Genomic DNA, 25289 nt, shown 5'->3' with positions numbered 1-25289 from the left:
GGGAGCGATACAGAGACAGACAGAGAGTTTTTAGGCTTCCATATTCCCCTCGATCGTCCATTTGAGTGTCTCTGCTCCACTTCTTGCTTCTGGCAGACTGCTCAGATGTAATGACATCGCTTCTCAACTCTGTTTGTCTCCTTGACGGGTTATTAGACAGTCAGATCTGTGGGTCGTGTCCAAAGGTTGTGTGATTCTCCCTCTCTTGGTCATACACACTTTTTGCTTAATCATGAAAGACTTGAAACTTGACTCCTAGAGAGTTGCTCGAACTGAAATGGTGATGAGAATGTACTGTATAAGTATGTGACCCATAACTTCAGGGGAGATTTGAAGCACCAAACTCATACAAAGAATCCAGTAACCTTGTTCAAGTCACTGTTGTCCCCATTTTCCTGCATTTGTATTCACAAGGTGCAAAACAATGACTTTCTCAACAAAGTAAACTTACAAAGAGCCAAAAAAGCCTCAGCGCTCAGTGAATGTGTGTGTGTGTGTCCAGTTGGTTCAGTTTTTCACATCAAAATTCACAAACTCAGAGCATTTGTTTTCCGCAGACTTTCTGCTGACATGCAGAAAGTGTCTGAATGTTTGCAAACCTGTCACTGACATTTTCCGCTGCTCCGCTGTTGTTTTTCTTTCCATTGTGACTTTCATTTCATCTCATCCTGACATGAATTTAATACGTCCGGACAGAAGAAAATAACCTCATAGCACCATCTGACTGACGCTAAACTGCGGTCGTTGGCTGTGTCTGAGAGAAATGTGTGCGTACGTGTGAGAGGCCTCAGAGTGTGTATACTGCCGCTACGTATATGATGAACATCTTGACGTTGCCAGCTGAGAGACCTTGGACTCTTCTGTTGCAGATCGCAGCGCCATTTTCAGAGCTATAAGTGAGTGAAAGTTGTCATAGCTCTTTAAATGGTACTGCTGTATGCACTCAACTAACCAGCCACCTGAAATCCAGCCCCCGTCACCACTGTGGAGGTGTCATCGTGAAGGATTCTACTCATATTTCTCTCTTTTTTTCTCAATCAAAAGGTTGCAGAGGAAACTTAACAACTTAAACGCCTGTTATAGAAGTACAGCGTCCCTGCATCCACATGACAACATTTAAGGTCTTCGTCGCTGCGGTTGTGGATGAATAAATCAAATTAAGTGTGTATGAAAGTGGGAAATTGCATGAACTGGGGCTTTTCTTAAGTGGCTGCAGTTTAGGACTTAAAACTGTGCCTGAGCTGTGGAGATTGTGTGTGTGTGTGTGCTGACGGTTTATGAATGAGAGTATGTGTGTGTGGGTGGGGGGGGGGAGTGATATTATAGAGCTTTGGTCTCTGCAAAGTGTCAGACAGTAGGTCATGTGTCAGTCAGGATCTTCTCTTCACACACTAGGCTTCTTTTTCTTCTGGTATCTAAAGGAAAGTGCTGAGTGCTTCAGATATCTTTGTGCTGGAAATTTAAAATGAGTCGCTGGCAGGGGTGACCCGGGCAGTCAGTGACACTCTCTTGTCATTGGACCTGTCAAACGCGGCATCACGCTGAATTCAGGCTGTTTATGTTGCAGAAGTTGACTCTGCAGAGTTCAATTGAAGGATGCCGGCGCCGGGTTAAACTAAAACTGATGTATTACAGTGCGAAGCTTTGTTCGTTGATTCAAAATGTAATTGGATTGAGAAAGTAAAAGTGGTTTCATCAAAGAAATTTTAAAACTTAGTTAATTAAATGCAACTTTAAAGCTGAAAGGCTTCAAGGTTTTAGTTCAGTTAAACCTTTTTTTTTTTTTGATCTTTTATTTTTCAAGTATGGAGTCACTTCCAGTTATATGATTAGTTATTAGTGTACATTTAAAAGCACAGTGTGTGTTTGCATGCAAATATATGTAGACATTTGCATTACTGTGTGTGTAGTTTTCTTGTGTGTGCGTATTTAAGCATCTGTGTTCACATTTATACAAATTTATGTCTGTGATTTTGACTCAGTCTTTGTGTGCATGCTTGTATCTTCGAGTGAAAGTGTATATGTGTTTATTTAGTATGTTTGTGTGTGTTTGTGTGTGCGTGCATTCCATCGTCAGCCGTCTCCGATAGCCCTTCGTGCATTTTGCTGCTGTTTGGCGTGCAGTGAACCTTCGAGAAGCTGCTCCGAAGAGGCTTTTTTTTTTTTTACAGTTAAATTAAATGACTGTGGAGTGTTTTTCATTTTCAGTGGCCATGCATGCTGGCTTTTATTGCTGCGGTCGGCTATTGGCAAGAGATATACAAGGATGTATTATTGTGTGTTGACGGTAAAAGATCTGTATGGAGAATCCATTATTGTAGCCATTTTACTTGGAAATGACAATTCACAAGAGAACTGAAGGATTCTTCTCACTTAGTGACGTAAGTACGTACTGAGAGAGACACTTGAATCCACTTTTAGTAAAAGGAGAAAGTGAAGGGCACATGGAGACAAGATCTTTTCACAACACTAGATACAAAGATGCTTCATGTCTTCTCAATAGATCTCTGCACGCAATGTAGCTCAACTTTAGCATCCAAGGTCATTACAGTGCAAATGTGGGAGTTGTAGCAGCTCTAAAGCTAAAGATCAGTGATGTTAAGTTAAACAATTCTTTTCAGGACAGTCACGATTCATGATTTTGAATCTATTTTGTGAAAAATAGCTGACACACTGATGAGTCTGCACATGTTTCAGGACAGAGCCTTCATCAGACATCGTTGTTGTTTCCCCAATCACACGCCAAAAGCTAAAATAAACCTTAAAGGATAGATTCACAATTGTTCAAGACTGTCCTAAAAAAACAGTCAGGAGCCCAAATGAACACTGCTTTTCATGCTGTAATCATCCCTCCTGTTCATACTGACCATTAAGAGATCCCTTAATAATGCATTTTTAATGTAAATTATTGGGGACAAAATCCATAGTCCTCTTATACAAAAAGGTATTCAAAAGTTTATTTGATGATGATATGTCAATACCAGACAATATCTTTCAAAGTTACAGTCTTTTTAGTCCCAGATTCCTTCTTTTTGTTATTATAATTCCACATATTGAACAGGAAAACACTCTTCATCAAGATGCGAAGAGGGATTTCTTTTTTTTCTAAAAAGTCTGTAACTGTGGAAGATATTTGAATAACTTTTTTAAGATTTTTTTTTTTTGGGAATTCCTGCTTTTATTTGTCAGTGGTGAAAGACAGGAAACACAGGGAGAGAGAGAGATGAGGGTACGACATGCAACAAGGTTCCTGTGGCTGGGAGTCAAACCATAGATGTTGCAATTAAGTGTTCTTTTTTTAACTTATTTGACTTTTGAATACATTTTTGCTCAAAACGATGACTGATCATTTACATGGTAAGTGGATTACGAAGGAATACGCAAGAGACAAATGTATACTGAGCAACTAGAGAGCTGTCCTCAATCAGTAACCACATTAAACTGGTCAGGAAGGATTTTCACTTCCTAATTGAATTGACTCGCTGTGTGGGCTGCTGTCTCGCTAAGCTCACCATCTCTGTCTGCACTACTCCGTCTCTCTTTTCTGTTTGTTCTTCTGTCTCTAGCTCTCTCTCTCTCTCTCTCTCCCTTTCTCAAAGACGCACGTCTGTCAGCTCTGCCAAGATGAAAGACGGCAATTACCATAAACAGTATGGATGCATCTGGTTCATATCTGCATATACACACACAATATAAATTCAGCATAAACAATCCATTTGCGGTTCACAGCTGCTGCATGCGTCTGTGAAGACATATTAGTTAAGTTGGCGTCCATCATTTTATACCAAACATGCAGCCATTTATTTTTCACACACAATTATATCATATGTCAATAATGTTTAGGTGTATTCACATCTAAACAAATTGTTTCTAAAGTGAATTTCTTACATTGTTGATTCTGAGTATCTGCAGGTTTCACAAAGACATCCTTCAAGGCCCAGTGTGCAGGATTTGCAACCAACTGTCATTACTTATTAGATGTGATAAAAGACCAAACATATCTAGTATATTGCATTTGCCCTGTTCCATATGTTCATAGGTATAAACCTGTTGTGAACGTATTGAAGCAAGTACTATATGTAGTACAACATAAGTAAAACAAAACACTACATAAGTTTGAAAATGTAAAAGGACAATGGATGTTCCTGTTCTTAAAAATGCCCTCCAGACATATTTTAAGACATAAAAATACTCTGCTTGGAATAATAATGTGGCTGAAATTTGGCATCTTCTCTTTCTCCCTCATTAAAAATTCCAAAATTTATAAATATGCAAATATATTTCATTTCAGAAGTTTAACTGCCGAACACAAGGTGTCTCCTACGTCACTGTGAAGTCTGTTCTCAGTGTTTGAGCACTGGAGTTTCCACATCACACTTGTGTAAATTTCCTGTTGGAACAGGATTAGCTTCTATGCTAGTTTTGATATCACAAATCATGCATGAAAGGTACGCTGCCCCTTAAACTCAGGTTTCTGATGAGCAAAGATAAACTTTCCTCCTTCAGCAGCTGAAAGTGAAAACAGCCTTTAAGTATCAAACTCTGCACATACATCATTCTGCACAGTGAAGCTCAAACAGCCAACTGTAGGAACAAAAGGAAAAACATATTTTTGAGTGGAGGGGGATGTTAAGTAATGTGTATGAGCATGAGCGTTTTAATTTGTGATGGATAGGACGGTTTTTATATCTTTCCCAACTTACCATTATTTATGGTTGTGTTTTACTTACTTTAACATTTAACATCTGTAAAATTTGTATCAAAAACACACATGTAAAAGTGAGTAATGAATATCAGTGATCAAAAGGGGCAACTTGACCAACTTTTGGGAACTGGTGTATCATTTGACCTTTGCGGCAGCTTGATAAAGATTCTACATCAAAACTTAACATTTTCTTTTTTGCTATCTTAAATAAGTTTCCCTTTCCATAGATCCTTTGAAGAAATATGTCTTTTGATTGCCCAGCACTCAAAGTAAAGGCGTTTTAGTAATTTTATCCATGTCTTTATCTGTAATTGATCTAAAGCTATAGGTTAGAAGAAATTGAGTCACCACTAGAAATCTCAAAGCAGACATTTGATTGGTTGCAAGTTTGACAAACTTTGTGAATGCTAAGTCTGTTTTACTGTTTGTGCACAAATAAGTTATGAGTAGTGTCATTTTATAACTTTAAATTGTATAAGAAAGTGTTCATGCCCTTTTAAAACAACATCTCTCCGATATTTTTAAGCCTGATGATGATGAGCACAATAATTGGTGCGTCACTGTGAACACCTACACTCTGACAACTTATATTGGTGTTGCGAGATACTTTTTCTCACATTATTGAGATATTTTTGTTTCTCCTGGCAACACCTGCTAACATCAGTAACAGAATCAATGGTTGTGAGTTTGAAAGGTCGACTGCGACGTGTTTAAAGTTAGAAATCATTTGAACTTTTCATCAAGGCGCCTCAGTGGAAAAATTGAGCGGCGCATGTTGCTACGGGTAACGCGGCAGCCAAGGTGGGCGGCACCACTCTGTGATTAGAAATAAAACAGCTGGCATGAAGCAATTTCACCCCAGGTCATGTGTAGGCACTGTTATATATATGACGTTAACTTTGTGAAGGTTTTTGTGCTGCACGATGTGAGATGGAAAGAAGAGAAAGAGGATCTGTTTGTTTCCTTCCTTTTTCTGTCCTTCTAAAGCACATAAACACACACACACACACACACTCCCTCTCCTGGCTTTTGCTGTTATACAAACTTGTACAGAAACCCAACACATGAATCAGCAGCACACACACACACACACACACACACACACACACACACACACACACACACACTTATTCTGTCTCTCTGAGGTTTCATTCATGATTACTTCTCATCTGTTGATTGAGGTCTGTTTATTTTCTTCTGCCTGAGCATCATATAAATATGAAGATATTTCCCCTCATCTCACGGGACTCGTTGCTGCAGAAGTGCAATTTTTCCTCCCTTCCAGGTAGAAAACTCTGCTCGGTAGGAAATTTTCCATTCTGTTCTCGCTCCTCGTTGCCACAACGTCTCATGCAGAGATCTGAAGTGGATGAAATATGTAGAGAGAAGAAAGAAAAGAACTGTGAGGAGATGTGGATTGTGAGGGTTTTTGTTATACGTCCACTGCTGCAGATGGTTCAACAATGAGACAGAGACACATTGACCTGTATGATTGTTTCAAAAACATTTGAGCGTTTTGTGGTCTGCCATCTCCATTGTTATGTTTAGATAACTAAAACACCTTGGTTAAGGTTAGGAAAAGGTTAACTTCATTATTAAGGGTTAGGATTAGGGTTAGGGTTAGGGGGTTAGGATTAGGATTAGGGTTAGGGTAAGGGTTAGGATTAGGGTTAGGGGGTTAGGGTTAGGGGATTAGGATTAGGGGGTTAGGGGGTTAGGATTAGGATTAAGGTTAGGGTTAGGATTAGGGTTAGGATTAGGTTTAGGGTTAGGGGGTTAGGATTAGGATTAGGGTTAGGGTTAGGGTTAGGGTTAGGGGATTAGGGTTAGGGGGTTAGGATTAGGATTAGGGTTAAGGTTAGGGTTAGGGTTAGGATTAGGGTTAGGGGGTTAGGGTTAGGATTAGGGTTAGGGGGTTAGGGTTAGCTGTTGTACGCCGAGCTATCAGCTTCAGATTTAGGAAAAGGTTAACTTCATTATTAAGGGTTAGGGTTAGGGGGTTAGGATTAGGGTTAGGGTTAAGGTTAGGGTTAGGATTAGGTTTAGGGTTAGGGGGTTAGGGTTAGGGTTAGCTGTTGTACGCCGAGCTATCAGCTTCAGACTTAGGAAAAGGTTAACTTCATTATTAAGGGTTAGGATTAGGGTTAGGGTAAGGGTTAAGATTAGGGTTAGGGGTTTAGGGTTAGGATTAGGGTTAGGGGGTTAGGATTAGGGTTAGGGGGTTAGGATTAGGGTTAGGGTTAAGGTTAGGGTTAGGATTAGGTTTAGGGTTAGGGGGTTAGGGTTAGGATTAGGGTTAGGGGGTTAGGGTTAGGGTTAGCTGTTGTACGCCGAGCTATCAGCTTCAGATTTAGGAAAAGGTTAACTTCATTATTAAGGGTTAGGGTTAGGGGGTTAGGATTAGGATTAGGGTTAGGGTTAAGGTTAGGGTTAGGATTAGGGTTAAGGTTAGGATTAGGGTAAAGGTTAGGGTTAAGGTTAGGGTTAGGATTAGGGTTAAGGTTAGGGTTAGGATTAGAGTTAGGGTTAAGGTTAGGATTAGGGTTAAGGTTAGGGTTAGGGTTAAGGTTAGGGTTAGGATTAGGGGGTTAGGGTTAGGATTAGGGTTAGGGTTAAAGTTAGGGTTAGGATTAGGGTTAAGGTTAGGGTTAGGATTAGGGTAAAGGTTAGGGGGTTAGGGTTAAGGTTAGGGTTAGGGTTAAGGTTAGGGTTAGGATTAGGGTTAGGGTTAAGGTTAGGGTTAGGATTAGGGGGTTAGGGTTAGGATTAGGGTTAGGATTAGGGTTAGGGTTAAAGTTAGAGTTAGGATTAGGGTTAAGGTTAGGGTTAGGATTAGGGTAAAGGTTAGGGGGTTAGGGTTAAGGTTAGGGTTAGGATTAGGGTTAGGTTTAGGATTAGGTTTAGGGTTAGGGGGTTAGGGTTAGGGGGTTAGGGTTAGGGTTAGCTGTTGTACGCCGAGCTATCAGCTTCAGACTCCTTTCTCAGAGGTTTTGTGGCAGTATAAGAACCTCAGATTACATCCTTCTTTGTAATTATTGGCACACCTGCAAGTCACTAGTCACTGGTAAGGAAATGTAAAAATGTTTGAAAAAATGATCTTTTTTGTCTTTTTTTATGTCTCTGTCTGTTAGCAAAAATCTCATGAATTTACAAAGAGATTTGAAGAAAATTTGAACAGTTTGGGTCAGATTCAGGATTATGTAGCATTCATGTGCTGACAGATCAGCATCACATCCACATCTTGTTCTCTCACAAAATAATAACAATGAACATAAAACTTTACAAAAGCTGCAGACTTTTATTTTACTTATTTGTTTGCTTTCAGCCATTTTTACTCTTTACATCTTTTACATTTACTCTGCGCACATGTGCATTACAATATTCATTATACAATATTATTTACAGATCAATTAACTTTGTTTAGAAACTAGAACCACAATTCACAAAAACATCAGAAATGTTGTTTGACAATAGAAAACCCAACTCAAGGTCCACTTACTACCATACAGCTTTCATCAGCAAATGAAGTTTGTCATGGAAATGATCAGCAGATAAACAGAATCAAACAGATTGATTTCCATGACAACTGAGCAAAATCCATGATGCGGACCATATAATATGATCAAAAGCTATGGGAAATGCTTATCATTCAGAGATGTAATATATACATGATATAACAGAGAAAAATTACATTACTACATACTGATGTTGCTGTTGTATTATATGCATATTATTTTACAGATTGTATTCTTTGCTAATCAGCGTATTAATCATTAGTAATTATTATTAAGTAATCATTAGAGTGATATCTTGACCAAACCAGTCGACTGACTGATCGCCCAACAGACTGACCAACTGGTTGATTGAAACCACTAACAAGTCAACGAGTTAAGGATCAGATTAAACTCCCAGTAAACTGTTTGTGGTTTCATTCAGTCAGCAGAGACAGTGTGTTGCAGATCACACAGCATTGTAGGTCAGCCAGTTAATCATGGTTTCAGTCCCTGTAAAGGCTTATTTCACAAGCACAGAAGAGTTTGCATACGTAAAACTCCATATGAACAAATACAGTTACAATATAATCCTCCTGTGCACATGGCATCAGCTGGGCTCTTATCTTCCCACACAGAACATGACATCCCACTCCTCCGTATTTATGATAAAACCTTGGCACAGCCTGTAAATATATCCATATGGTAGATTTGGCTTTCCTCAATTGGCACTTCTGTTGTCAATTCTCAAAATGACCACGTTTACATGCACAAAATATTCTGGTTTTTGCTCTTATTCCAAAAAAGGCAATATTCCTACTAAGCTGTTTACATGGCTAATGAAAATGAGTATTCCACTAATATTCTCGTTTACATGCAGAGGGTTTTCAGGGTTTCCCTCTGCTTCAGTGAGAACGGGAATCACAAGATCTCCAAAGGCATATAGTTATAGGCACATCCGGTACCTAAGTTGTCCCATGATGTTTACTATACTGCTGAGTGTTTTTGGTGCATCACACCGTCAGTCAGGATAATAACCAATCCCCTCTATTTCCATCATGGAGCATATGTCATTTTGCCTGCACAGAGGTAAACAGGCAAGAGGGCTGTGTGTTGCAAACTGTGTTAAAAAGCCCAATTAAAATGCATATTCTGAATGCGCTGCATACATGACTAAAGAATGCTCCTAAAACCAGAATAATACCTGCATATCCCTCATGTCTTAATCGGAAAATGCTACATTTGAAATAAGGCGTAATTCAGAATATCAAAACAGAATATACTGTTTACATGACCTGTATCAAATTCAGAATATTGTCATATAATAATAACAATAGTGGAATATTAGAGTGCATGTAAACGTACCCAATGACAATCATTGACCTAATGTTTCTGTTGGTGTACAGACTCACACAGGATGAATCTTAAACTAAATACAATTTTGCTGATATTTTTGTGTTTTTAGAAAACAATAATTTAGGATAAATGAAGCCTTATTAATTAAAGTAGAATACAGTTCATTTAATACTTATTTAAGTGTTGAATTAGGCTTTTAATGTGCCAGCTGAGTATATTTGGTGTATATTTTTTGGTTTGTTTACATTTATATGAGTGTTTTAAATCCCACTGATGAAGCTCTTTTGGGATTTTATATGTGACTGACTGTATGTTTAAACTTTCATGAGGCAGATATGTGTTTTATAAGGTTGTTGTGCAGTAGGATATTGGTGGGTATACAGATCAGAGCTGCTGATTAAAAAGTCTGAATAATCACGCAAGGGATGGCTGAAGTAAATGTTGCCATTTTTTAAAGCTAATTAATTTATTCATATGCAACAGCGGTGTACACTGCAGTGAGCATTTCACCTCTTTTAGCTCATTGTTTTGGTTTCATGGCCGCGACTTACCATTTTAGTTGAGTCACAGCGCTTTCATCAACATGGTTTCCTGGTTTCAGCAAACAAAGCTCTGATAAACACTCTGTACACTACCTGCCCAACACCGAACAACAGACATACAAAGTTAGGGACTAGTTGGTGAACACAGTGGAACATTTAACTGCTAAATAGCTAGATATTTCCCTCAAGAGTTGGTGGAAACCACAACGAGAGTGATTATAGGACTACAGTTCATCAGTTGGCCAGACACACAACTCCAAATGAATGAAAATGTTGCTCTGTCAGTGTCAGTGTCAGTGTTGTGTTTAAAACCTCTAACCCTAAATGGCCAAAAAAATCTGTCTAAATAAACATTAAAGTTTTGCCAATAAGCCTGAGTGGAGAGAACATGAGACCTACGTTTGAGCAAGGCGAAGCTGACAGGACCAAACTCTGACATAAATGTTCAATTAGTCTTCTGCTGGCAACATTAGGAACACCAGCTGCCTCCATGTGTCTATGTGAGTGATAGTTTTGCCTGAGTTTCAGCATGTTTTACTTGTGGAATCGTCTGTCTATGTGTGCGTATGAAAGCCTATGATATGCTTTCATGTCAACTCGGTAGGACTCCTCTCCTGGCAACGTGTGTCATCAGAGGACAGCACTGCCAAAGGGCATCAGTAATTATTAAAATCATCCTGTAATGCGTCTGCTCTAATGTTTGACAGAGGGATGGATGAAACAACAAACAGTGGTTTAAAACCCAGAGGACCATGGTAAACATCCAATATTTACAATAACATGTCAAAACAAGTGTTTACAGTAAAATTACATTGAATCCTCATCCTGATACTGAGAGGCTTTTTCATAAAATACCTAGTACGTTTTAAGATTGTGCAGATAAACTGATGGTCGAGTTTGTCCCCAGTCATGCAGAAAGAAGACAAACATTGGTTTTAAAATCATAGGGCCTCTGATATGATGTTATCCAGATACTGAAATACAATTCTCTGGTACATTTTTTCAAAGTAAATGTGTTAGATTAGTTGTTTTATCTGATCTGATTTTATGCATTATTTGTTTGTAGTGTAGTGTATATGCATTTAAATGCATGGTACATTTTGAAGTTTCAGTGGTTAACTGCCATCACCTAAAAATCTCATGATCCTGTAGGACCAAGACAAACTACTGAATACATACTAAATGCTGAAATAGAGTCCATCATTCAATATTATGCTTTTGCAATCTGGTTTGGCTTAACATGCTGCTTGTCTAATCCAAGGAGCATCTTGCATCTTTGCTTTCCATTTGTTGCACTAAATGGTTTAATCTATGACGAGAGTGTTCCTGACTGAACCACAGTTGTCAAATGAACATAGTGGAATGAAAAGTACAATATTATCTCTGAAGTTTGGTGGGGTAGAAGTATACACTGGCACAAAATGTAAATACTCGAGCATGAGAACCTCAAAATTGTACTTATATATGTACTTATCAAGTACAATACTTTGGCTGTACTTGCTTTGTAAGTTTACAGTTTAAACTTGCTTACTTCCACTTCTACAAATGACCATGATGTCCATTCTGTTCTTGAAGGACCAGTGTGTAAGATTTAGTGGCATCTAGCAGTGAGGTTGCAGATTGCAACAAACTGAATACCCTGAACCCTGACACGAAAGGCCTTCTCTAGATCCAGTGTTTGGTTTGTCCATTCTGGGCTACTTTAGAAATATGGCGGTGCAACATGGCGGGCTCCGTGGAAGGGGACCTGCTCCTTATGTAGATATAAAAGGCTTATTCTAAGGTAACGAAAACACAATGATTCTTAGTTTCAGGTGATTATACACTAATGAAAACATACTTGTGAATATTATATTCCATTTCTGCCAGTAGATCCCCCTAAATCTTACACACTGATCCTTTAATGTAACAGCAAGTGAAAATATCAGAGCAGCTTCTGGCCCTGCCTGAACTTTTGGCCTGGATAGCTCATCTTGCAAACTGGAGTTGTGCTGATGCCTCCAGCCTGATGCTTGTAGTCTGTGCAACCTTCTTGTGGGTGGTTTAGCTAATAGAGTGTCAGTGTGAATGTTCTCCCACCAGATAAATACAAGAAAACCTCCTTTCGTCAGTGTAGGAGGATCTCATTTGCCCAGACAACCAAACCGACTGGTTAGCCAACAAGAAATAATGGACATCAAATGCAGTGATGTGAAAAAACAATGGTTTCATTCCAAAAAAGTACATATCCATTTTGGGGAACATACCTAATCCCTCAACAATCGCTGTCCAAGGTGAGCAAGGCAATGAACCAAGAAATTCTGGGAGCTGCTCAGCAGTCAAAAAAGCCAAAAAAGACACAGTTTGTAAAGGGCAGCTGGCTGGTGTAAATGTTTATAACTGTGTGAATGCAAAGCAAAGAGTTCTGTTGACAAAGATCAAATGTGGTCAGTTGACCTGTCAACAAATACAAAAAATTTACTAGATAGCACAGAATTATGATACTGTAAAAGAGATGCAAAATTCCACCTGCATGCTGTAAAGAAGGAAAGTGTCAATACTCAATGTACCCTTGCCCTCTCTCTCTCTCTCATACACACACACAAACACACACACACACACAAACAGTGGGGATTTCTCCTCATTCCAGTCATGTAAGCAATTAGTTGAGGAATGGTGCGTTGAAGGTATCAGTCATCCAGAAATAATCAAACCTCTGATCTACTGAGAGCTAGCAGTACACTGATCCCATTCCTAAAAACAACCCCCCCCACCACACACACACACACACACACACACACACACACATACAAACCATGGCCTGTTTACCTTGAAGCTTAGGCTACTCTGCATGTGTATTTTTAGAGCAGAGGAAGAATCTCACTTAACGATTCAGTTCCCATGTTTATGTGCTGACGAGCCTACATGCTGTACAGTATGTACACACATACAACTCTCACATACGCGTGCATGTGTGTTGTGTTGACTTCCCCACAGGCCCGCCTGCCTGCCTGAGTATTTCACCCTCATGCCTCAGTGGCTATGTCCAGGCTGAAGCCTGTTTTAGTGTTCTGAGACAAACAGTGCAGCAGGTTCATTGTTTTCAGCCTCAGTGCTGGGTTAGCTCGCAGCTGCAGGTCAGCTCAGTACACCCATACAGCCTCTCTGAGAGTACACTGTCAACATAAAGTGTTCAGCACAGTTTACAGAAAAAGCCTCTTCAGGCTGTTAGCTGACCCACTGCAACAAAAAAAAACTTTGAGTGCAGTTCCAAGATTGAAGGGGAAAATATGCAATTTGGAGAAAAATTGCAATGACAATCTGATATAAAGTTTCATTTTCAAAATTACAACAGAGGATATCCTCTGTCCTTGATACAGTAAGAGACGGGGGTCATTCACAAAAACTGAACCTCTTATAATCAGGGTCATCTAATATTCGGGCCAGCTCATTAGATTTCTTCTCTGTCCCATTACTCGATCTGTGAAAAGCATAAGGATCAACATCCCCAGTATTTAATACTCAAAAGACAGATTTATAATGTTTTTTAAAGAAAATAGAGAGTTGAAAGCTAAAGACAAAATAAGTCAATCACTGAAGAAGGACACATTTATGTGTACTGGAGATAAGAACAGAGTGCCACCAGTCCTCATATATAAAAACATTTTCTTCCTTTGTGCCCAAATTGTTGACTGCGTGGAGTCACAGTTTTTAGTTAAAGGTTCATTTCTGATGAAACTGTTTCTGTTTTGACGAAACTTTTTCATTGAGATAGCCCAGGTTCATCACCCTTGCTGCACTCAGAATTGCTCAGCCGAGGACTCGTCAGATTGAACCCCACATAGTTTAAAACCTCTTATCAAGGAAGAAGAAAGGAAAAAACATAACATAACAGGCCGAATCAAAAGCGTCCGTCTTAATACCTCTACACTCTAAAGCAGTGCCCTGGTACAAACCCTGCCAGGGTAATGACGGACACCCTCACTCCCCCCATCTCTGTCTCTGAAACTAAGCTTGAAATTGCAGATGGTATCACTGTGACAGTAAAGGGAAGGAAGTTTTTGTTTGCAACGAGTGACGCTTTGCACAGCGTGCTCCTCTGTGCCATCTAATCCCACACAGCTCAGCGGGATAGCTGACTGTCATTAGATCCTAACAAGAGAGGTTGACGGGGAAGATGTGGAAGACTGTGGTGTTTTATATTCTGATCAGCAGAGCAGCTGATGTTGGGATATGCAAGTCAGGCTCTGAGAAGTTGTCCTCTCAGCAGGATATTATTCTCTGAACTGCTCCAAATTCTTACCTGGCATTTATGTTTCTAGTGCACTGCAGGACAAGATGAGCTACTTTTAAAGTCTCTATCCAGGGAAACTTGACCAAACCAAAAAACTTTTTTCATCCTTGCTTTTTTGAAGTTCATACAAAAGTTTGATGTCGCTTCAGCCCTGAATCTCCAGAGCTGCTCCACATGCAGTAGCAGTGCACGGTGGTGTCATTGTCTAAATGGCGGTGCTTATAAAAGTTAGCTAGTGAGCTAACTGTGAGCAAGCTACATTATGTTTTTTGTTTACTTTCAGTCCTATAAGTCCATCTCAAGGGCAGAACCTTTATGTCACAAAAAGTCAATAGTTGATTTTGACGTATCAAACTCTATCAAGCTCTTAAAGTTGTTGTGAAGGCTAGCCTAACACAGGAATCTCCCACCAAGCAGGTAAAAACCACTCAGGTAGTAATTTGCTTGCTAGGGGGTTAGCTCGTTCACCATGGTGCTCACTACAGTAGCAAGTCGTCCTGTCTGCACTGTAGATCAAAGCAAACCAGATGACTTCAAACTGTATGTATGAATTTTTGACCACTAGAGTCCTGGAAAATTTCAAAAACAAGCAGATAGACACTAATCTTGACGTACTATCACCTCACAAAATTGATATGGCAACCATGTTCGCAAGCAAATATAGCCTAAATACACAGAGCAACACTATCATCCCACTGGAGTCATGTTTGTGTCCACCTGATAATTAAAAGTCTAATATTCACTGCACTTTTACTTCTGATTTGAGTTCTGCCAGCTCCTGAGAAAAAAATACCTGGCTCTTTAGCTGCTGGATGTTCCACCTTCTTCACCAGCTAGTTGCTAACTTTGTCTGTCTGCTATTTAATGTTGGGCAGGTGGTGCACAGCAGGTTTGTCAGAGTTTGTTTGCAGCTGCCTGCTGCTGTTGAAATGAGGTTGATGATTGATGGTTATATTAAAAAATGAAGCTGAAAGAGGGTTAAAAGCTCCTTAGAGCTGCAGAGCTGCTGATAATTCTCTGTGAGAGATTCCATTTCATATTATAACTACTAATTTGTTTATTCACAATTAATAATGCAAAAAGTTAGAAATTTTAGCTTGGAGGGTGGAGTTGGCTTCTAATTCAGCTTTCTTACCCACTATTTCTGGCTGCTGTGGGGTTTTGACAGTGCTAGCTTTCAGTCACAAGCCTTCTTCAGTAACATTTGTGTAAAGTTTTGAGGAAAGTTACAAAACTTTTGATTGTGTAGTAGCTCAGCCCAGTTTCTCATCAAACCCTCACCTCCATCCCTCAGACCATATATGAAATTTTCATGGTGCTCCATCACTGTGGAAACAACACGGTGCAGATGTGCAGCCGCATTCCTTCATCATTTCACTTCTCTTCTTCTTCTGTTTGCTTGGTGCAGAGTGGCTAATAATCTCTCGGCTCTCCTTAATGCTTTCTGACGTGTCTTTAGACCAGCCTCATCCAGCAGGAGAGGAAGAAAAGTAGCCAGTAAGATTTAATCCCATGAAAGGCCAACTTTCTGATTCCTTCTGTAGACCTGGTGTCAGCAATGTCGCTTTTGCACTGACCAACAGTAAACTTTTATTTGATCTTTTTGAACTTTTGGACTCTGGAGTCCCAGCCAGCATTTTATCCTCATATAGTCATTATGTTTTGGATCTTCTGCCTGAGTTATTGCCACCATATCTTTTTATTTTTATTTTTTATTTTATCTTGGACAGGGGTGCAGATTGATGTCTAGTCATATAAACTCTTGCAGGTCACAAGATTGCGAACACTAAATGTTCCTGACCTGATTTTGTATTAAATCATTTCCTTTCTGCTCTCCTCTTTTAGACCTTTCTCAATTTCCCTTTCCAACCACCCTGTAACAAAAAACCCTTACTCAGTGTTACTGTAATTGAGGTGATGACACTTACTGTAATTCAATTTACCTCAGGAAGACTCAAGATGCTTTTGCTTACTGTACCTGTGCACATTTCTGGGTTTACGAGTTGAAAACAAATCGTCCTTCAAGTTCAGAGGAGTGCATTCTTTGAGGGTTTTATGTATAATACATATTTATTTTTCAAAAGTCTTTGAAAGTCATCTTGCTCTTTTTTCTTGCTTAGCTACAAGCAAACTTCCTTCATGAGTGTAAACTGTGACTATATTTTGAATAAAAGTCTCCCTTTTATTGTAGTTAGCTTGAAACTGCATAATCTCCTTTCTGTTCAAATTCTGCTCTATTGTACTCATCTCATCTTTATCGTCCTTCCTCCTCTCCTCCACCCCCCTCTTATCCTGACCTCTTCTGTCCTTCTCTCCCCCCCCCCCTCCTTCCTCTCCTTTCATCAGCATCACAGTGGGTTGTGAGCTCTAATTTCTCAGTTGGTTGCTTGTGCATCTAGACATGCAGACCACTTGTTGTCTTGGTAGGTGGCCGGTGGGACAGAAACAGACCCCTGACACGGAGTACAGGAAAAGAAAGGAAAGGCTCCCTGATTGTGATGATCAATTATTGTATTTCAGACAGTGTGGGATCATCAGAAGAAGTGGAGACAGTGAGAGAGGCAGAGTACGTGATTAGAGGAAGCGGAGAGAGGGTGAGAGACTTAGAGTGGTCATCAAGACGGAGAGTTGTTGGCAGTCCATAGCTTTTAGAAGTGGAAGATTGGATCACTTGTGGAGAACTGCATGAGAAAAGGATGCAATCACACTTTCAGCAACCCCTGCAGACATTCATTTCTGCTGTCAGTCCTGCAAATGGAAAATAGAAGAATTTGTTTAAATGACAAATATTGCTCTGTTGTGCTTTTGCAAATTTGCAAGTCATCATTTACATTTTCAGGCTGCAAATCAGCACAGATAGCCGTCAGAAAATGTGTCATCTTCTGTCACACTAAATGGAGGAGCCATTGATTCCAGAGGTTTACCATCAACCCATCCCAGGCCTACAAAATATGTGAGATACTCTAAGCAGCCGGGCTTGCAGTCAGTTGTAACACTGTAACAATAATATTTCCCTCAAAGACAGGGATACAAGGAAAGTCAAAAGCGATTCAGTGTGCAGGCCACAAGTTCTTCCACACCAAACTGGGAAAACCATTTTTTTATGGATCTGGCTTGTGCACAGGGAAAAGACTTTTCTCTAACTGTTGCAACACAGTTGGATGCCCTCTATTGTCAAAAATATCACTATAAGATTTCCCTTCATTGGACCTAAAGAGATCAAACCATGTAAAAGTCTTGTAAATCCAATATTGCCATGAAGAAGACCCGCTCAGTGATTTGCATCATTGCCAACAGTGGACAAATGCAACCAGAGACTAAAGTGATATCAAAGTGCTACCTCAAGATAAATGGTATAGTACAATCTCTGAGAAATGACAAATTTCCATCATCTTGTAGTATATATCATCATGTCACCGACCGCATACATTTAACTAATCCAATGACTGCTTAGGTGCTCAAGGGCATCTAAGCAGTCACTGGATTAGTTTAGAAAAGATCCCAGTGTTCAGAAAATGATGAATAAAGGTAAAACTTTACATTATTTTAAGACTGTAAAAGTCCACAGTCATGCTGTGTGCAGGGATTGTGTAACTGCCAACAATAACAACCAACAACCATCGTATGATTAGGTTGTGTATTCAGAGGATGATTTATTAAATCATGAAAACAGCCAAGTTTATGATTTTTGCTTTTAATGAGTTAAATACATGTGTTGGAGAGAAGGATGAAACTTTCACTTTTAAAACACTCTTTACTTTTATTTAAATATTGATTAAAAAGCCCAGAAACACACACATCAAAGAAGTATAGTTGTTTGTCTGCATAGGTTGAGAAAAGAAGAAAAGTACAGACATACTTAAAGGTTTACTTATCACCAAGACTAGTTTTAGTGATGTCTTAACTTTTTAAAATTACCCTTACTTTGCTTCTGTGGTTTAGAAATTGACCGTGGTGCCTTTGAAACTTTTTTTTGAATTTCTTTGGATGAAGTAAAAAATGCCTGATGGTCAGAGTAAAAACAAGGCTGTGACCCTTGAGAATGTGAAAACTGTTCTCTTTCACATTTTGGAAATGAAAATATGTCTCTTTAATCTTTTTTATTCCTATTCACCCTTTGAAGTGCTGACTTTCCTCGTAGCGTTTTCATCTAGACACACAGGAGGACGGTGTAAATCTCTTCTAGCAGTGTTCTCCTTCCACTGTACTGACCTTTGTAGATGGTTTATAAGAGGACTGTGTTATTTGTTCTCAATGAAATTCCCCTCATACAGTCACCAAATAAAGCGAGGACAAGAAATCAAAGAAATTGAACTTCAGGCAAACATTAACTGTTATTTATCAGCTTTGCAAGTGTGGGATACAGTGTTTGCACTCTGCCAATAAGATTTGAAGGTGCATCTTCAAATGTCATTTGGACTTACACCATATATCTCTCTCCTTTCCAACTCCTCACAGGGACATCAGTGGTCAGGGTCAGTTATACAGCACATTCACAGTCCTGCTAAAAGGCGCTTCATCATGGGAATGTTCGCCACATTGCTGCCCAAAATATGAAGAAATGTTTAGTCTGTGTGTAATCCGGGCCTTCTGTCTATCCCTCTGGCCTCATTAAACAAATCTCCATCCTGTCTCCCGTTATGCCAGTTGGCCTGTTGGCTCAGCTGTGTACAAACAAAACCACGAATAAATACAGGATGGATCCAGCCACATGTCCTGCTCCAAATTTTCATTTCATCCAAGAAAAAAAAAACATTCACATGAACACGCTAACAGTCTTTCTTAGAGTTATGTACATGTATAATAATACATACAATATGTCTGTGTGTCAACATTGTTAGTAAAGCTTTTGCTTTTATGTGTATGAGTTTAGTCTTTAATGAGACTCAAGAAATGTAGTTTTCTCCACTCATATATATCATTATGTATGGAAATCAGAACTATAAACTTCCACCTGACTTTTACCTGGTATATTTTATACAGTATGTTAGTGTAGTTCATAGGAAATGAAGTTGATAATGTAGATCTATGTATCAGACTTATTTTATGGATATTATGATTTCTTCATTTTGAAAAGAAATATTAATTTCATTGTTGTTAAAATTGATATTTTTAGTGCAATTGTTAAAATAATCAATCTAATGGTAATAAAAAGGTAAAAATGTATAATTTGTTGGTCCAAACCACATCCACCCCTGCTAAAGCTGGTGATAATACAATAATAATATAAACTTATATGAAACTGTTCCAGATTCAAGTGCTACAAATTATACACAAAAGCAGTATTTTATTGTAGAAAACAAGGCTAATTCATTTTTTACATTATCTTACATTATATCATACTGTTGCAGTCCAGTGAAAACCATGTCAACTGTCCAAAATATCAACTTTTCATGAAATAAGGAAAACAGCCTTAAGATTCATGACAGTACACAATTTATACAATTCAGTTTTAGGTAGCAGAGTTTTCTGAAGCCATGAAAGAGCATTTAATCCTTCAGTTTATATGAAAACCTAATAATCACACAATGACAATATGCTGAATGTAACATAAAAGTTGTTGATGCTTTTTGATGGAGTTGCTGTGATGTGTTTCTCCATATTTAAGAGTTCCCTTGTTTTTGCCAGGCCCCCCCTGCCATTTGGTGTGCTGTCACATCACTCCACAGATGGCAGCATCATCTATTCTCTACATCATTTCAATCTTGTGATGCATGAAGCACTTGAGCATGAATGTTTGGTGTACAAACCATCAAAATTAATGCAGCAAAGTACTAAATGACCATAATTTACTGCTTACATGACGCAGTGCATCTGAATGTTTAGCCAAATGGATGTTAATCATATGAGGTTTAATAAATTAAAGATCAACAGTGCATCAAAAATAGCTACCCCCAGCAGGCCTCCAGTTCAATCCAAAACCTTTGTTTACACCAAAGAGCAAAGCAGCAGCTGTGGCGTCACTCTCACAGATCCTCAGTCAAGCCAGCTGAGGCTTTAACGCCACAATGTGGCAGCAATTTTGGGTTCCGCTCTGGCAAGAATTTGTAGCCTGTTTCCTTTTGCAAAGCCCTAAATGTTCCAGGCTGTCTGGAAGGTATATTTCATGGCCAGTTTGGCAGCAGGAAGTGTCTTTGGTCAGAGTGTTTGTGTAAACAGCTCGTAATGGTTTTAGCCCGCGGTGAGACCTCTGTAGTGTACGTACACACAAATGTGTCTACCCAAATTGTACATAATCATTTACTTTTATGTAATCCCATAAGCACGTGCGAATAAATAAATATCTGTATACTTGCATGTGTACCACAGACAATCATCCCTCTCATTCAAATGCAGTGAAGCCTATAGACGACACAATTATGGCTGCCAAATGGGTTTCTCTTATAGTTGATTTTAACAAATGTGCTTCCTGCTCTTGAGAAGAGCTGCACTGGCTGTTGTTGTGCACTAATGTCACATTCATCCTTGGTGCCACTACTGTAAATGCTTGTTTTGTCAGATTAGAATGGCTTGCTTGAACAAATTAACATATTTTATATTTTAAATTAACATATGGTAGCAAAGAATGGCACTTATTAACATAGTGTTCATTCGAGTTATTTTCAGTAGATTTTTCTGTCGATATGGAATTGCCTTTTTGGATGAATTAGTTTAGCATAAAAAAATTAATTTATGTTATAACCAATTATGTTTCTCCATGTTAACCTTGACTCTCTCAATCAACACATCGACAAGCAAGTGCCTTATTGGTTATTCGGTCATATAAAGCACTTCCTGTTGTGTACTGGAATCAACTTAAATGTCTTCCATGCATCAGTCAATTTTCTGATGCTTATCTCAGAGTTGTCGGGGGCTGGAGGGAGTAGTGTTGTACTGGTGAAAGAGGAGTGCAAGGGAGCAGCACCCTCTTCTTATTAAAGGGGACATATCGTGCTTTTTGTGATCTTCTGTTATTTTTATACTGTTATGATTTTGTACGTTTATGTTAAACATAGTCAAACGTCTAAAACTTGAGGTGAATGTATGTAGAAATGCTCCATGTAAGACAGGAGCCAGAGCTTTAGCCTCCTCGTGATGACGTCAGATTGTTCGTTCATGCCCACAAATCAAAATTATTTTCCTATTATTCTCAAATACATCACTCCAAACCTTCAGCTAGATGACTAAAACATACAACAACCATAAAATGAAAACATAAATTTGCTCCTTTGTACATTTATCATGTATGACAGAATTCAAAACAGGGTCAGAATGGGAAACGTGTGTATTTCTATTCAGCGTTTATTTTTTAAAATTTTGAACACATTAAGTAATTGTGATGCATGAAACACTGAAGCAGAGTTTATTAAAACCCTTTCAGATGTTCAGGTTACCGTCTCTGCCCCCTCTGTCTGGTTTTTACTATCGCTTGTTCCAGTCCCACTAACGTCTCGTAAAGAAGTCAAACTGCGGTCGGCTTTGACAACTTCTCTTGATCATCCTCCTGTAACCCAGACTGCATGATGACTTTTCCAGTAATCAGGGATCAGACAATGTTAAGAAGTGACTCACTTTCCATCAGAAGCATGTTATGCGGCTTTAACTAAGTGAATTATCTCTTTACAAAGGGCTCTCGAGTCTAAACTGTTTGGCAGGAGGAAGGCGACAGGTTGGATGATTGATTGTAATGTTGGTAATCTTGGATTGTTATTTTTATTATTCTACTGTTGTATTCAACTTTACTTCAGTCTGTGTTCAAGTGGTAAACGGTTGCTTCAGCACATGTGGTTTGGAGGATCGCTGGCTTTTTGAAATACAGATGAAGATATTACACAAGTTTGACTTTTCTGTTGAGCTTTGTTACATCCCTGAACCAAAGTAGGACATCGGATGCGTTTGCTGCCGTCAGATTTTCTGCCACCAAAGTTTGACGTTGTGAAGTTTTCTCTCTTTATCACCGTCAATCTCTGGAGCAAATTTCCTGGGATGGAATGGCTTTAACCCTTTACCCCTTTAAAAACAAGATAGACAGTCAATAATCATACAAGGTGATACTAATAATATTAGCAATAACGTTTAGTCTTTATATATGTTGTCAATACAGCTTTAATTCTGTAATCCTGTTTGTCTGTGCTGTATTTCTGTAATTTTGTTATCTGGTCTATTCTGTACACACAACATCTACAGCATGTCCCTCCTCTACTGCTCTTCCTGAGGTTTCTTCCATTTTTTTCATCTTCAAAGTTTTTTTGAAGATGGGTCTCAGGATAAAGGATAGAGGATAGATTGTAAAGCCCCTTGAGATTGAAATGTATAAAAAATTCATATTGGAAAGCGAGTCATAGGGGGTTTGTAGAAAGTTGTGCTGTCGGCCCAACACACAGATGAGCAAGTCTGATCTGCTTCTAGAAAGCGCAACTGTAGATTATATGGCTTTCGTTTTGTTTTGGTATGACTATTATTATTCATCTTTAACAATATGCTTATGTTATGCAAAACATTTATCATGTCCTTAAAATATGTGTAATTTCTTCTACTTTACTCTAAAGGGGAAAAATGAATGCAGGTTGTTAAAAGTGTACTTTTACTGCAGTTGAACATCTCTGTCATTTAGCAGAGATTTACATTCACCATATATGGACATCTCCTTTGGTAGAGGCTCAAAATAAAAAAAAAAGGTGTAGTCAGTTGAAAATATGAAAATGTTAGTACTCCTCAAAAGAAAAAGAGAAGCAGAACAATCTTTGCTTTTTTTCTTAGGGGATCATTAATGTAATTAATACAGTAAAATATGTCATGATTTAATTAAATTACCTTTTTCATTTTCTACAGGTTTTACCTTTTCTGTCAGTTATTTTATTTTTTATCATTTCATTTCTTTCTGTGTCTTAATTAAAGTGAGTTTTCCTTTGTTATCTTTCTTCCTTTTTGGTGGTGACGGGGGTCATTTCAGTAGTTATCTTTAATTGTTGTCAGAGCAAAGCAACAAGTGTTATCTTCTTTAATTATTCCTTAAAATAATAAGACACTGCGTGATAATACTTGTTTGAAGTTTGCTGCAAGATGAGAGAGATTTCCACAATAGGTGTTAAGGGCTTTTGAAGGTGGTTGATATCTTTCAAATCTCTCTTTTCACCACAATATCTTGTTATTTTATCTTTTCATCGTGTGTTTCTGTCAGATCGAATGAACCAGTCAATTATTTTGTGTTTTGTTGGTTGGTTGTCAGTAGGTAAAGGTCATAAATTACATAATGCCACTTTAAGTCTTTGATATTTATTCTCTCCCTGCCCCTCCTTCTCTGTTTTCTCTCAGGTATTCTGTCCTTCACAACGGGAACCACATGGAGCAGAAAAAAAGTCCGGAGAAAAAGTCTCTACACATCAACACAGAGTCCAACGAGTCCTGCTTGTGACCAACGACGACTCCGCCGTCACATCTCCAACAACTTCGGTTCTCCCACCGTCACCACAGGAGCCGATGAAAACACATCACAGCCTTCACTCGCCCGGAGCTGAAATCCAGCACAGATGATACGAATGCTCCAAACCGGAGCCTTGATGGGACTTAAGGGGGATCCAGACGAGGAATGTGACTTTGCCAGATGTGCATCTGGTTTCAAAGCTCAGCCAAAACTCGATCTGTGGTCTTAAAAGGCGGCACGGACCTGGTAGACTGAAGCAAAACCAGTTCTCTCTCTGTCTCTCTCTCTGATGCTGGTTCTCTTCTGCTAGTTCTCCTGCTTGCTTGTCCACAGAGACTGAGCTGGCCCAGTCGAACTGAACCAGAATGCGACTGCGATCCCATCTGCACGTGGGATGTTGAGGCCTGCAGTCACTCTTTGTGAAGTCCAGGTTGGCTTGTGGAGAACCAGCAGCTTCGGTGGAGCATGCAGGAGATTTTCAAAGCACGAGATGTGATTAATGACTGCGTTGGGGAGTCATAGAAGCAAATTATGTTGCCAAAGCTATTTGATATTCCAAACAGTGGACCTATCCCTGATTATTATATGATGCTCCCTGTTATTTTCCAGTGTAAAATCATACAGATGACGATAGATTCGAGAAGGTTGCTGTTGTATGACGAGTGTAATAATTTCGTAAAAATGAGCTTTTAAAACAAGTGTTATTTATGAAAAGAGGAAGAGTTTAGAAAAGTATTCCTTTTGCTAAACATCAAGTGCGTTTGCCTTGACACAAAACCGAAGAACCTGTTTGTGTCCCAGGTCGAAGCCTCTCAGCTTTGCTAAATCCTCACTAAGCTGAAAGGAAAAATGTGGTTGCAAGGCTGCGTTCAATCCTTGACCTAAACTGTCGAAGTGCATTATTATAGAGGCTGCTAGCTCACACTCCGTGTTCATGATGATGTTGGAGCAATACGTGCATGGTTATGGTGTGTGTGCGTGTGTCTGTATGTGTGTTTCCAGGGTGATCCCATTTCATACGACCGTGCTTCTCAATGTGTGTGTGCGTGTGTGTGTGTACATGCCCTCATGTGTGATGTCAGTATATATGAAACACTCTTTCTCATCATCCCGAGCTGTTTTGTTCCCACTCCATCTCGACATTCCATATGTTCCTTCTGCCTCTGCTTGCTTCGGAGGCCATGTCAAAGAATGTGCCAGAAATGTTTCCACATGTTTATTTTCATGGAGACAAAGAACACTAAAGCCAGCTGTTTACCTGTACACATAATATAACCTTGTGCTTTTTTAAAAAAACAAAACAAAAATACAGTTCCTTTCCTGTGATGTTCCCCAGCAATCGATCCTCTCTTTGTGTCCTCCAGTACTTGTGGCTTAACAACTTTATTCAAAAGGTCTCTTACTGGCTCCCTAAAGGCTGCATTTTGCTACTTACTCACTATGATTACTTGCTACGCTCCACATAGTATTAATTAAAGTTCCTGCCACTTGAATACATGAAAAACATTGTAGGGAAACG

The 25289-nt window shown here is 39.1% G+C and overlaps 1 protein-coding gene across 1 annotated transcript in view; it reads left to right on the top strand.

Moving 5' to 3' along the window:
- htr4 (5-hydroxytryptamine receptor 4) overlaps positions 1–25025 on the top strand; it is a 174152-nt gene extending 149127 nt beyond the window's left edge. The window contains exon 7 of the mRNA XM_042418957.1: positions 23662–25025. Within this exon, the coding sequence (XP_042274891.1) occupies positions 23662–23761 (100 nt within the window). The 3' untranslated portion in view covers positions 23762–25025. The remainder of the gene's footprint in view (positions 1–23661) is intronic.
- The last annotated feature ends 264 nt before the right edge of the window (positions 25026–25289 follow it).

The sequence above is a fragment of the Thunnus maccoyii genome, chromosome 8 (genome assembly GCF_910596095.1).
Source record: "Thunnus maccoyii chromosome 8, fThuMac1.1, whole genome shotgun sequence".
NCBI lineage: Eukaryota > Metazoa > Chordata > Actinopteri > Scombriformes > Scombridae > Thunnus > Thunnus maccoyii.
This window is presented reverse-complemented; position numbering and strand designations above follow the sequence as displayed.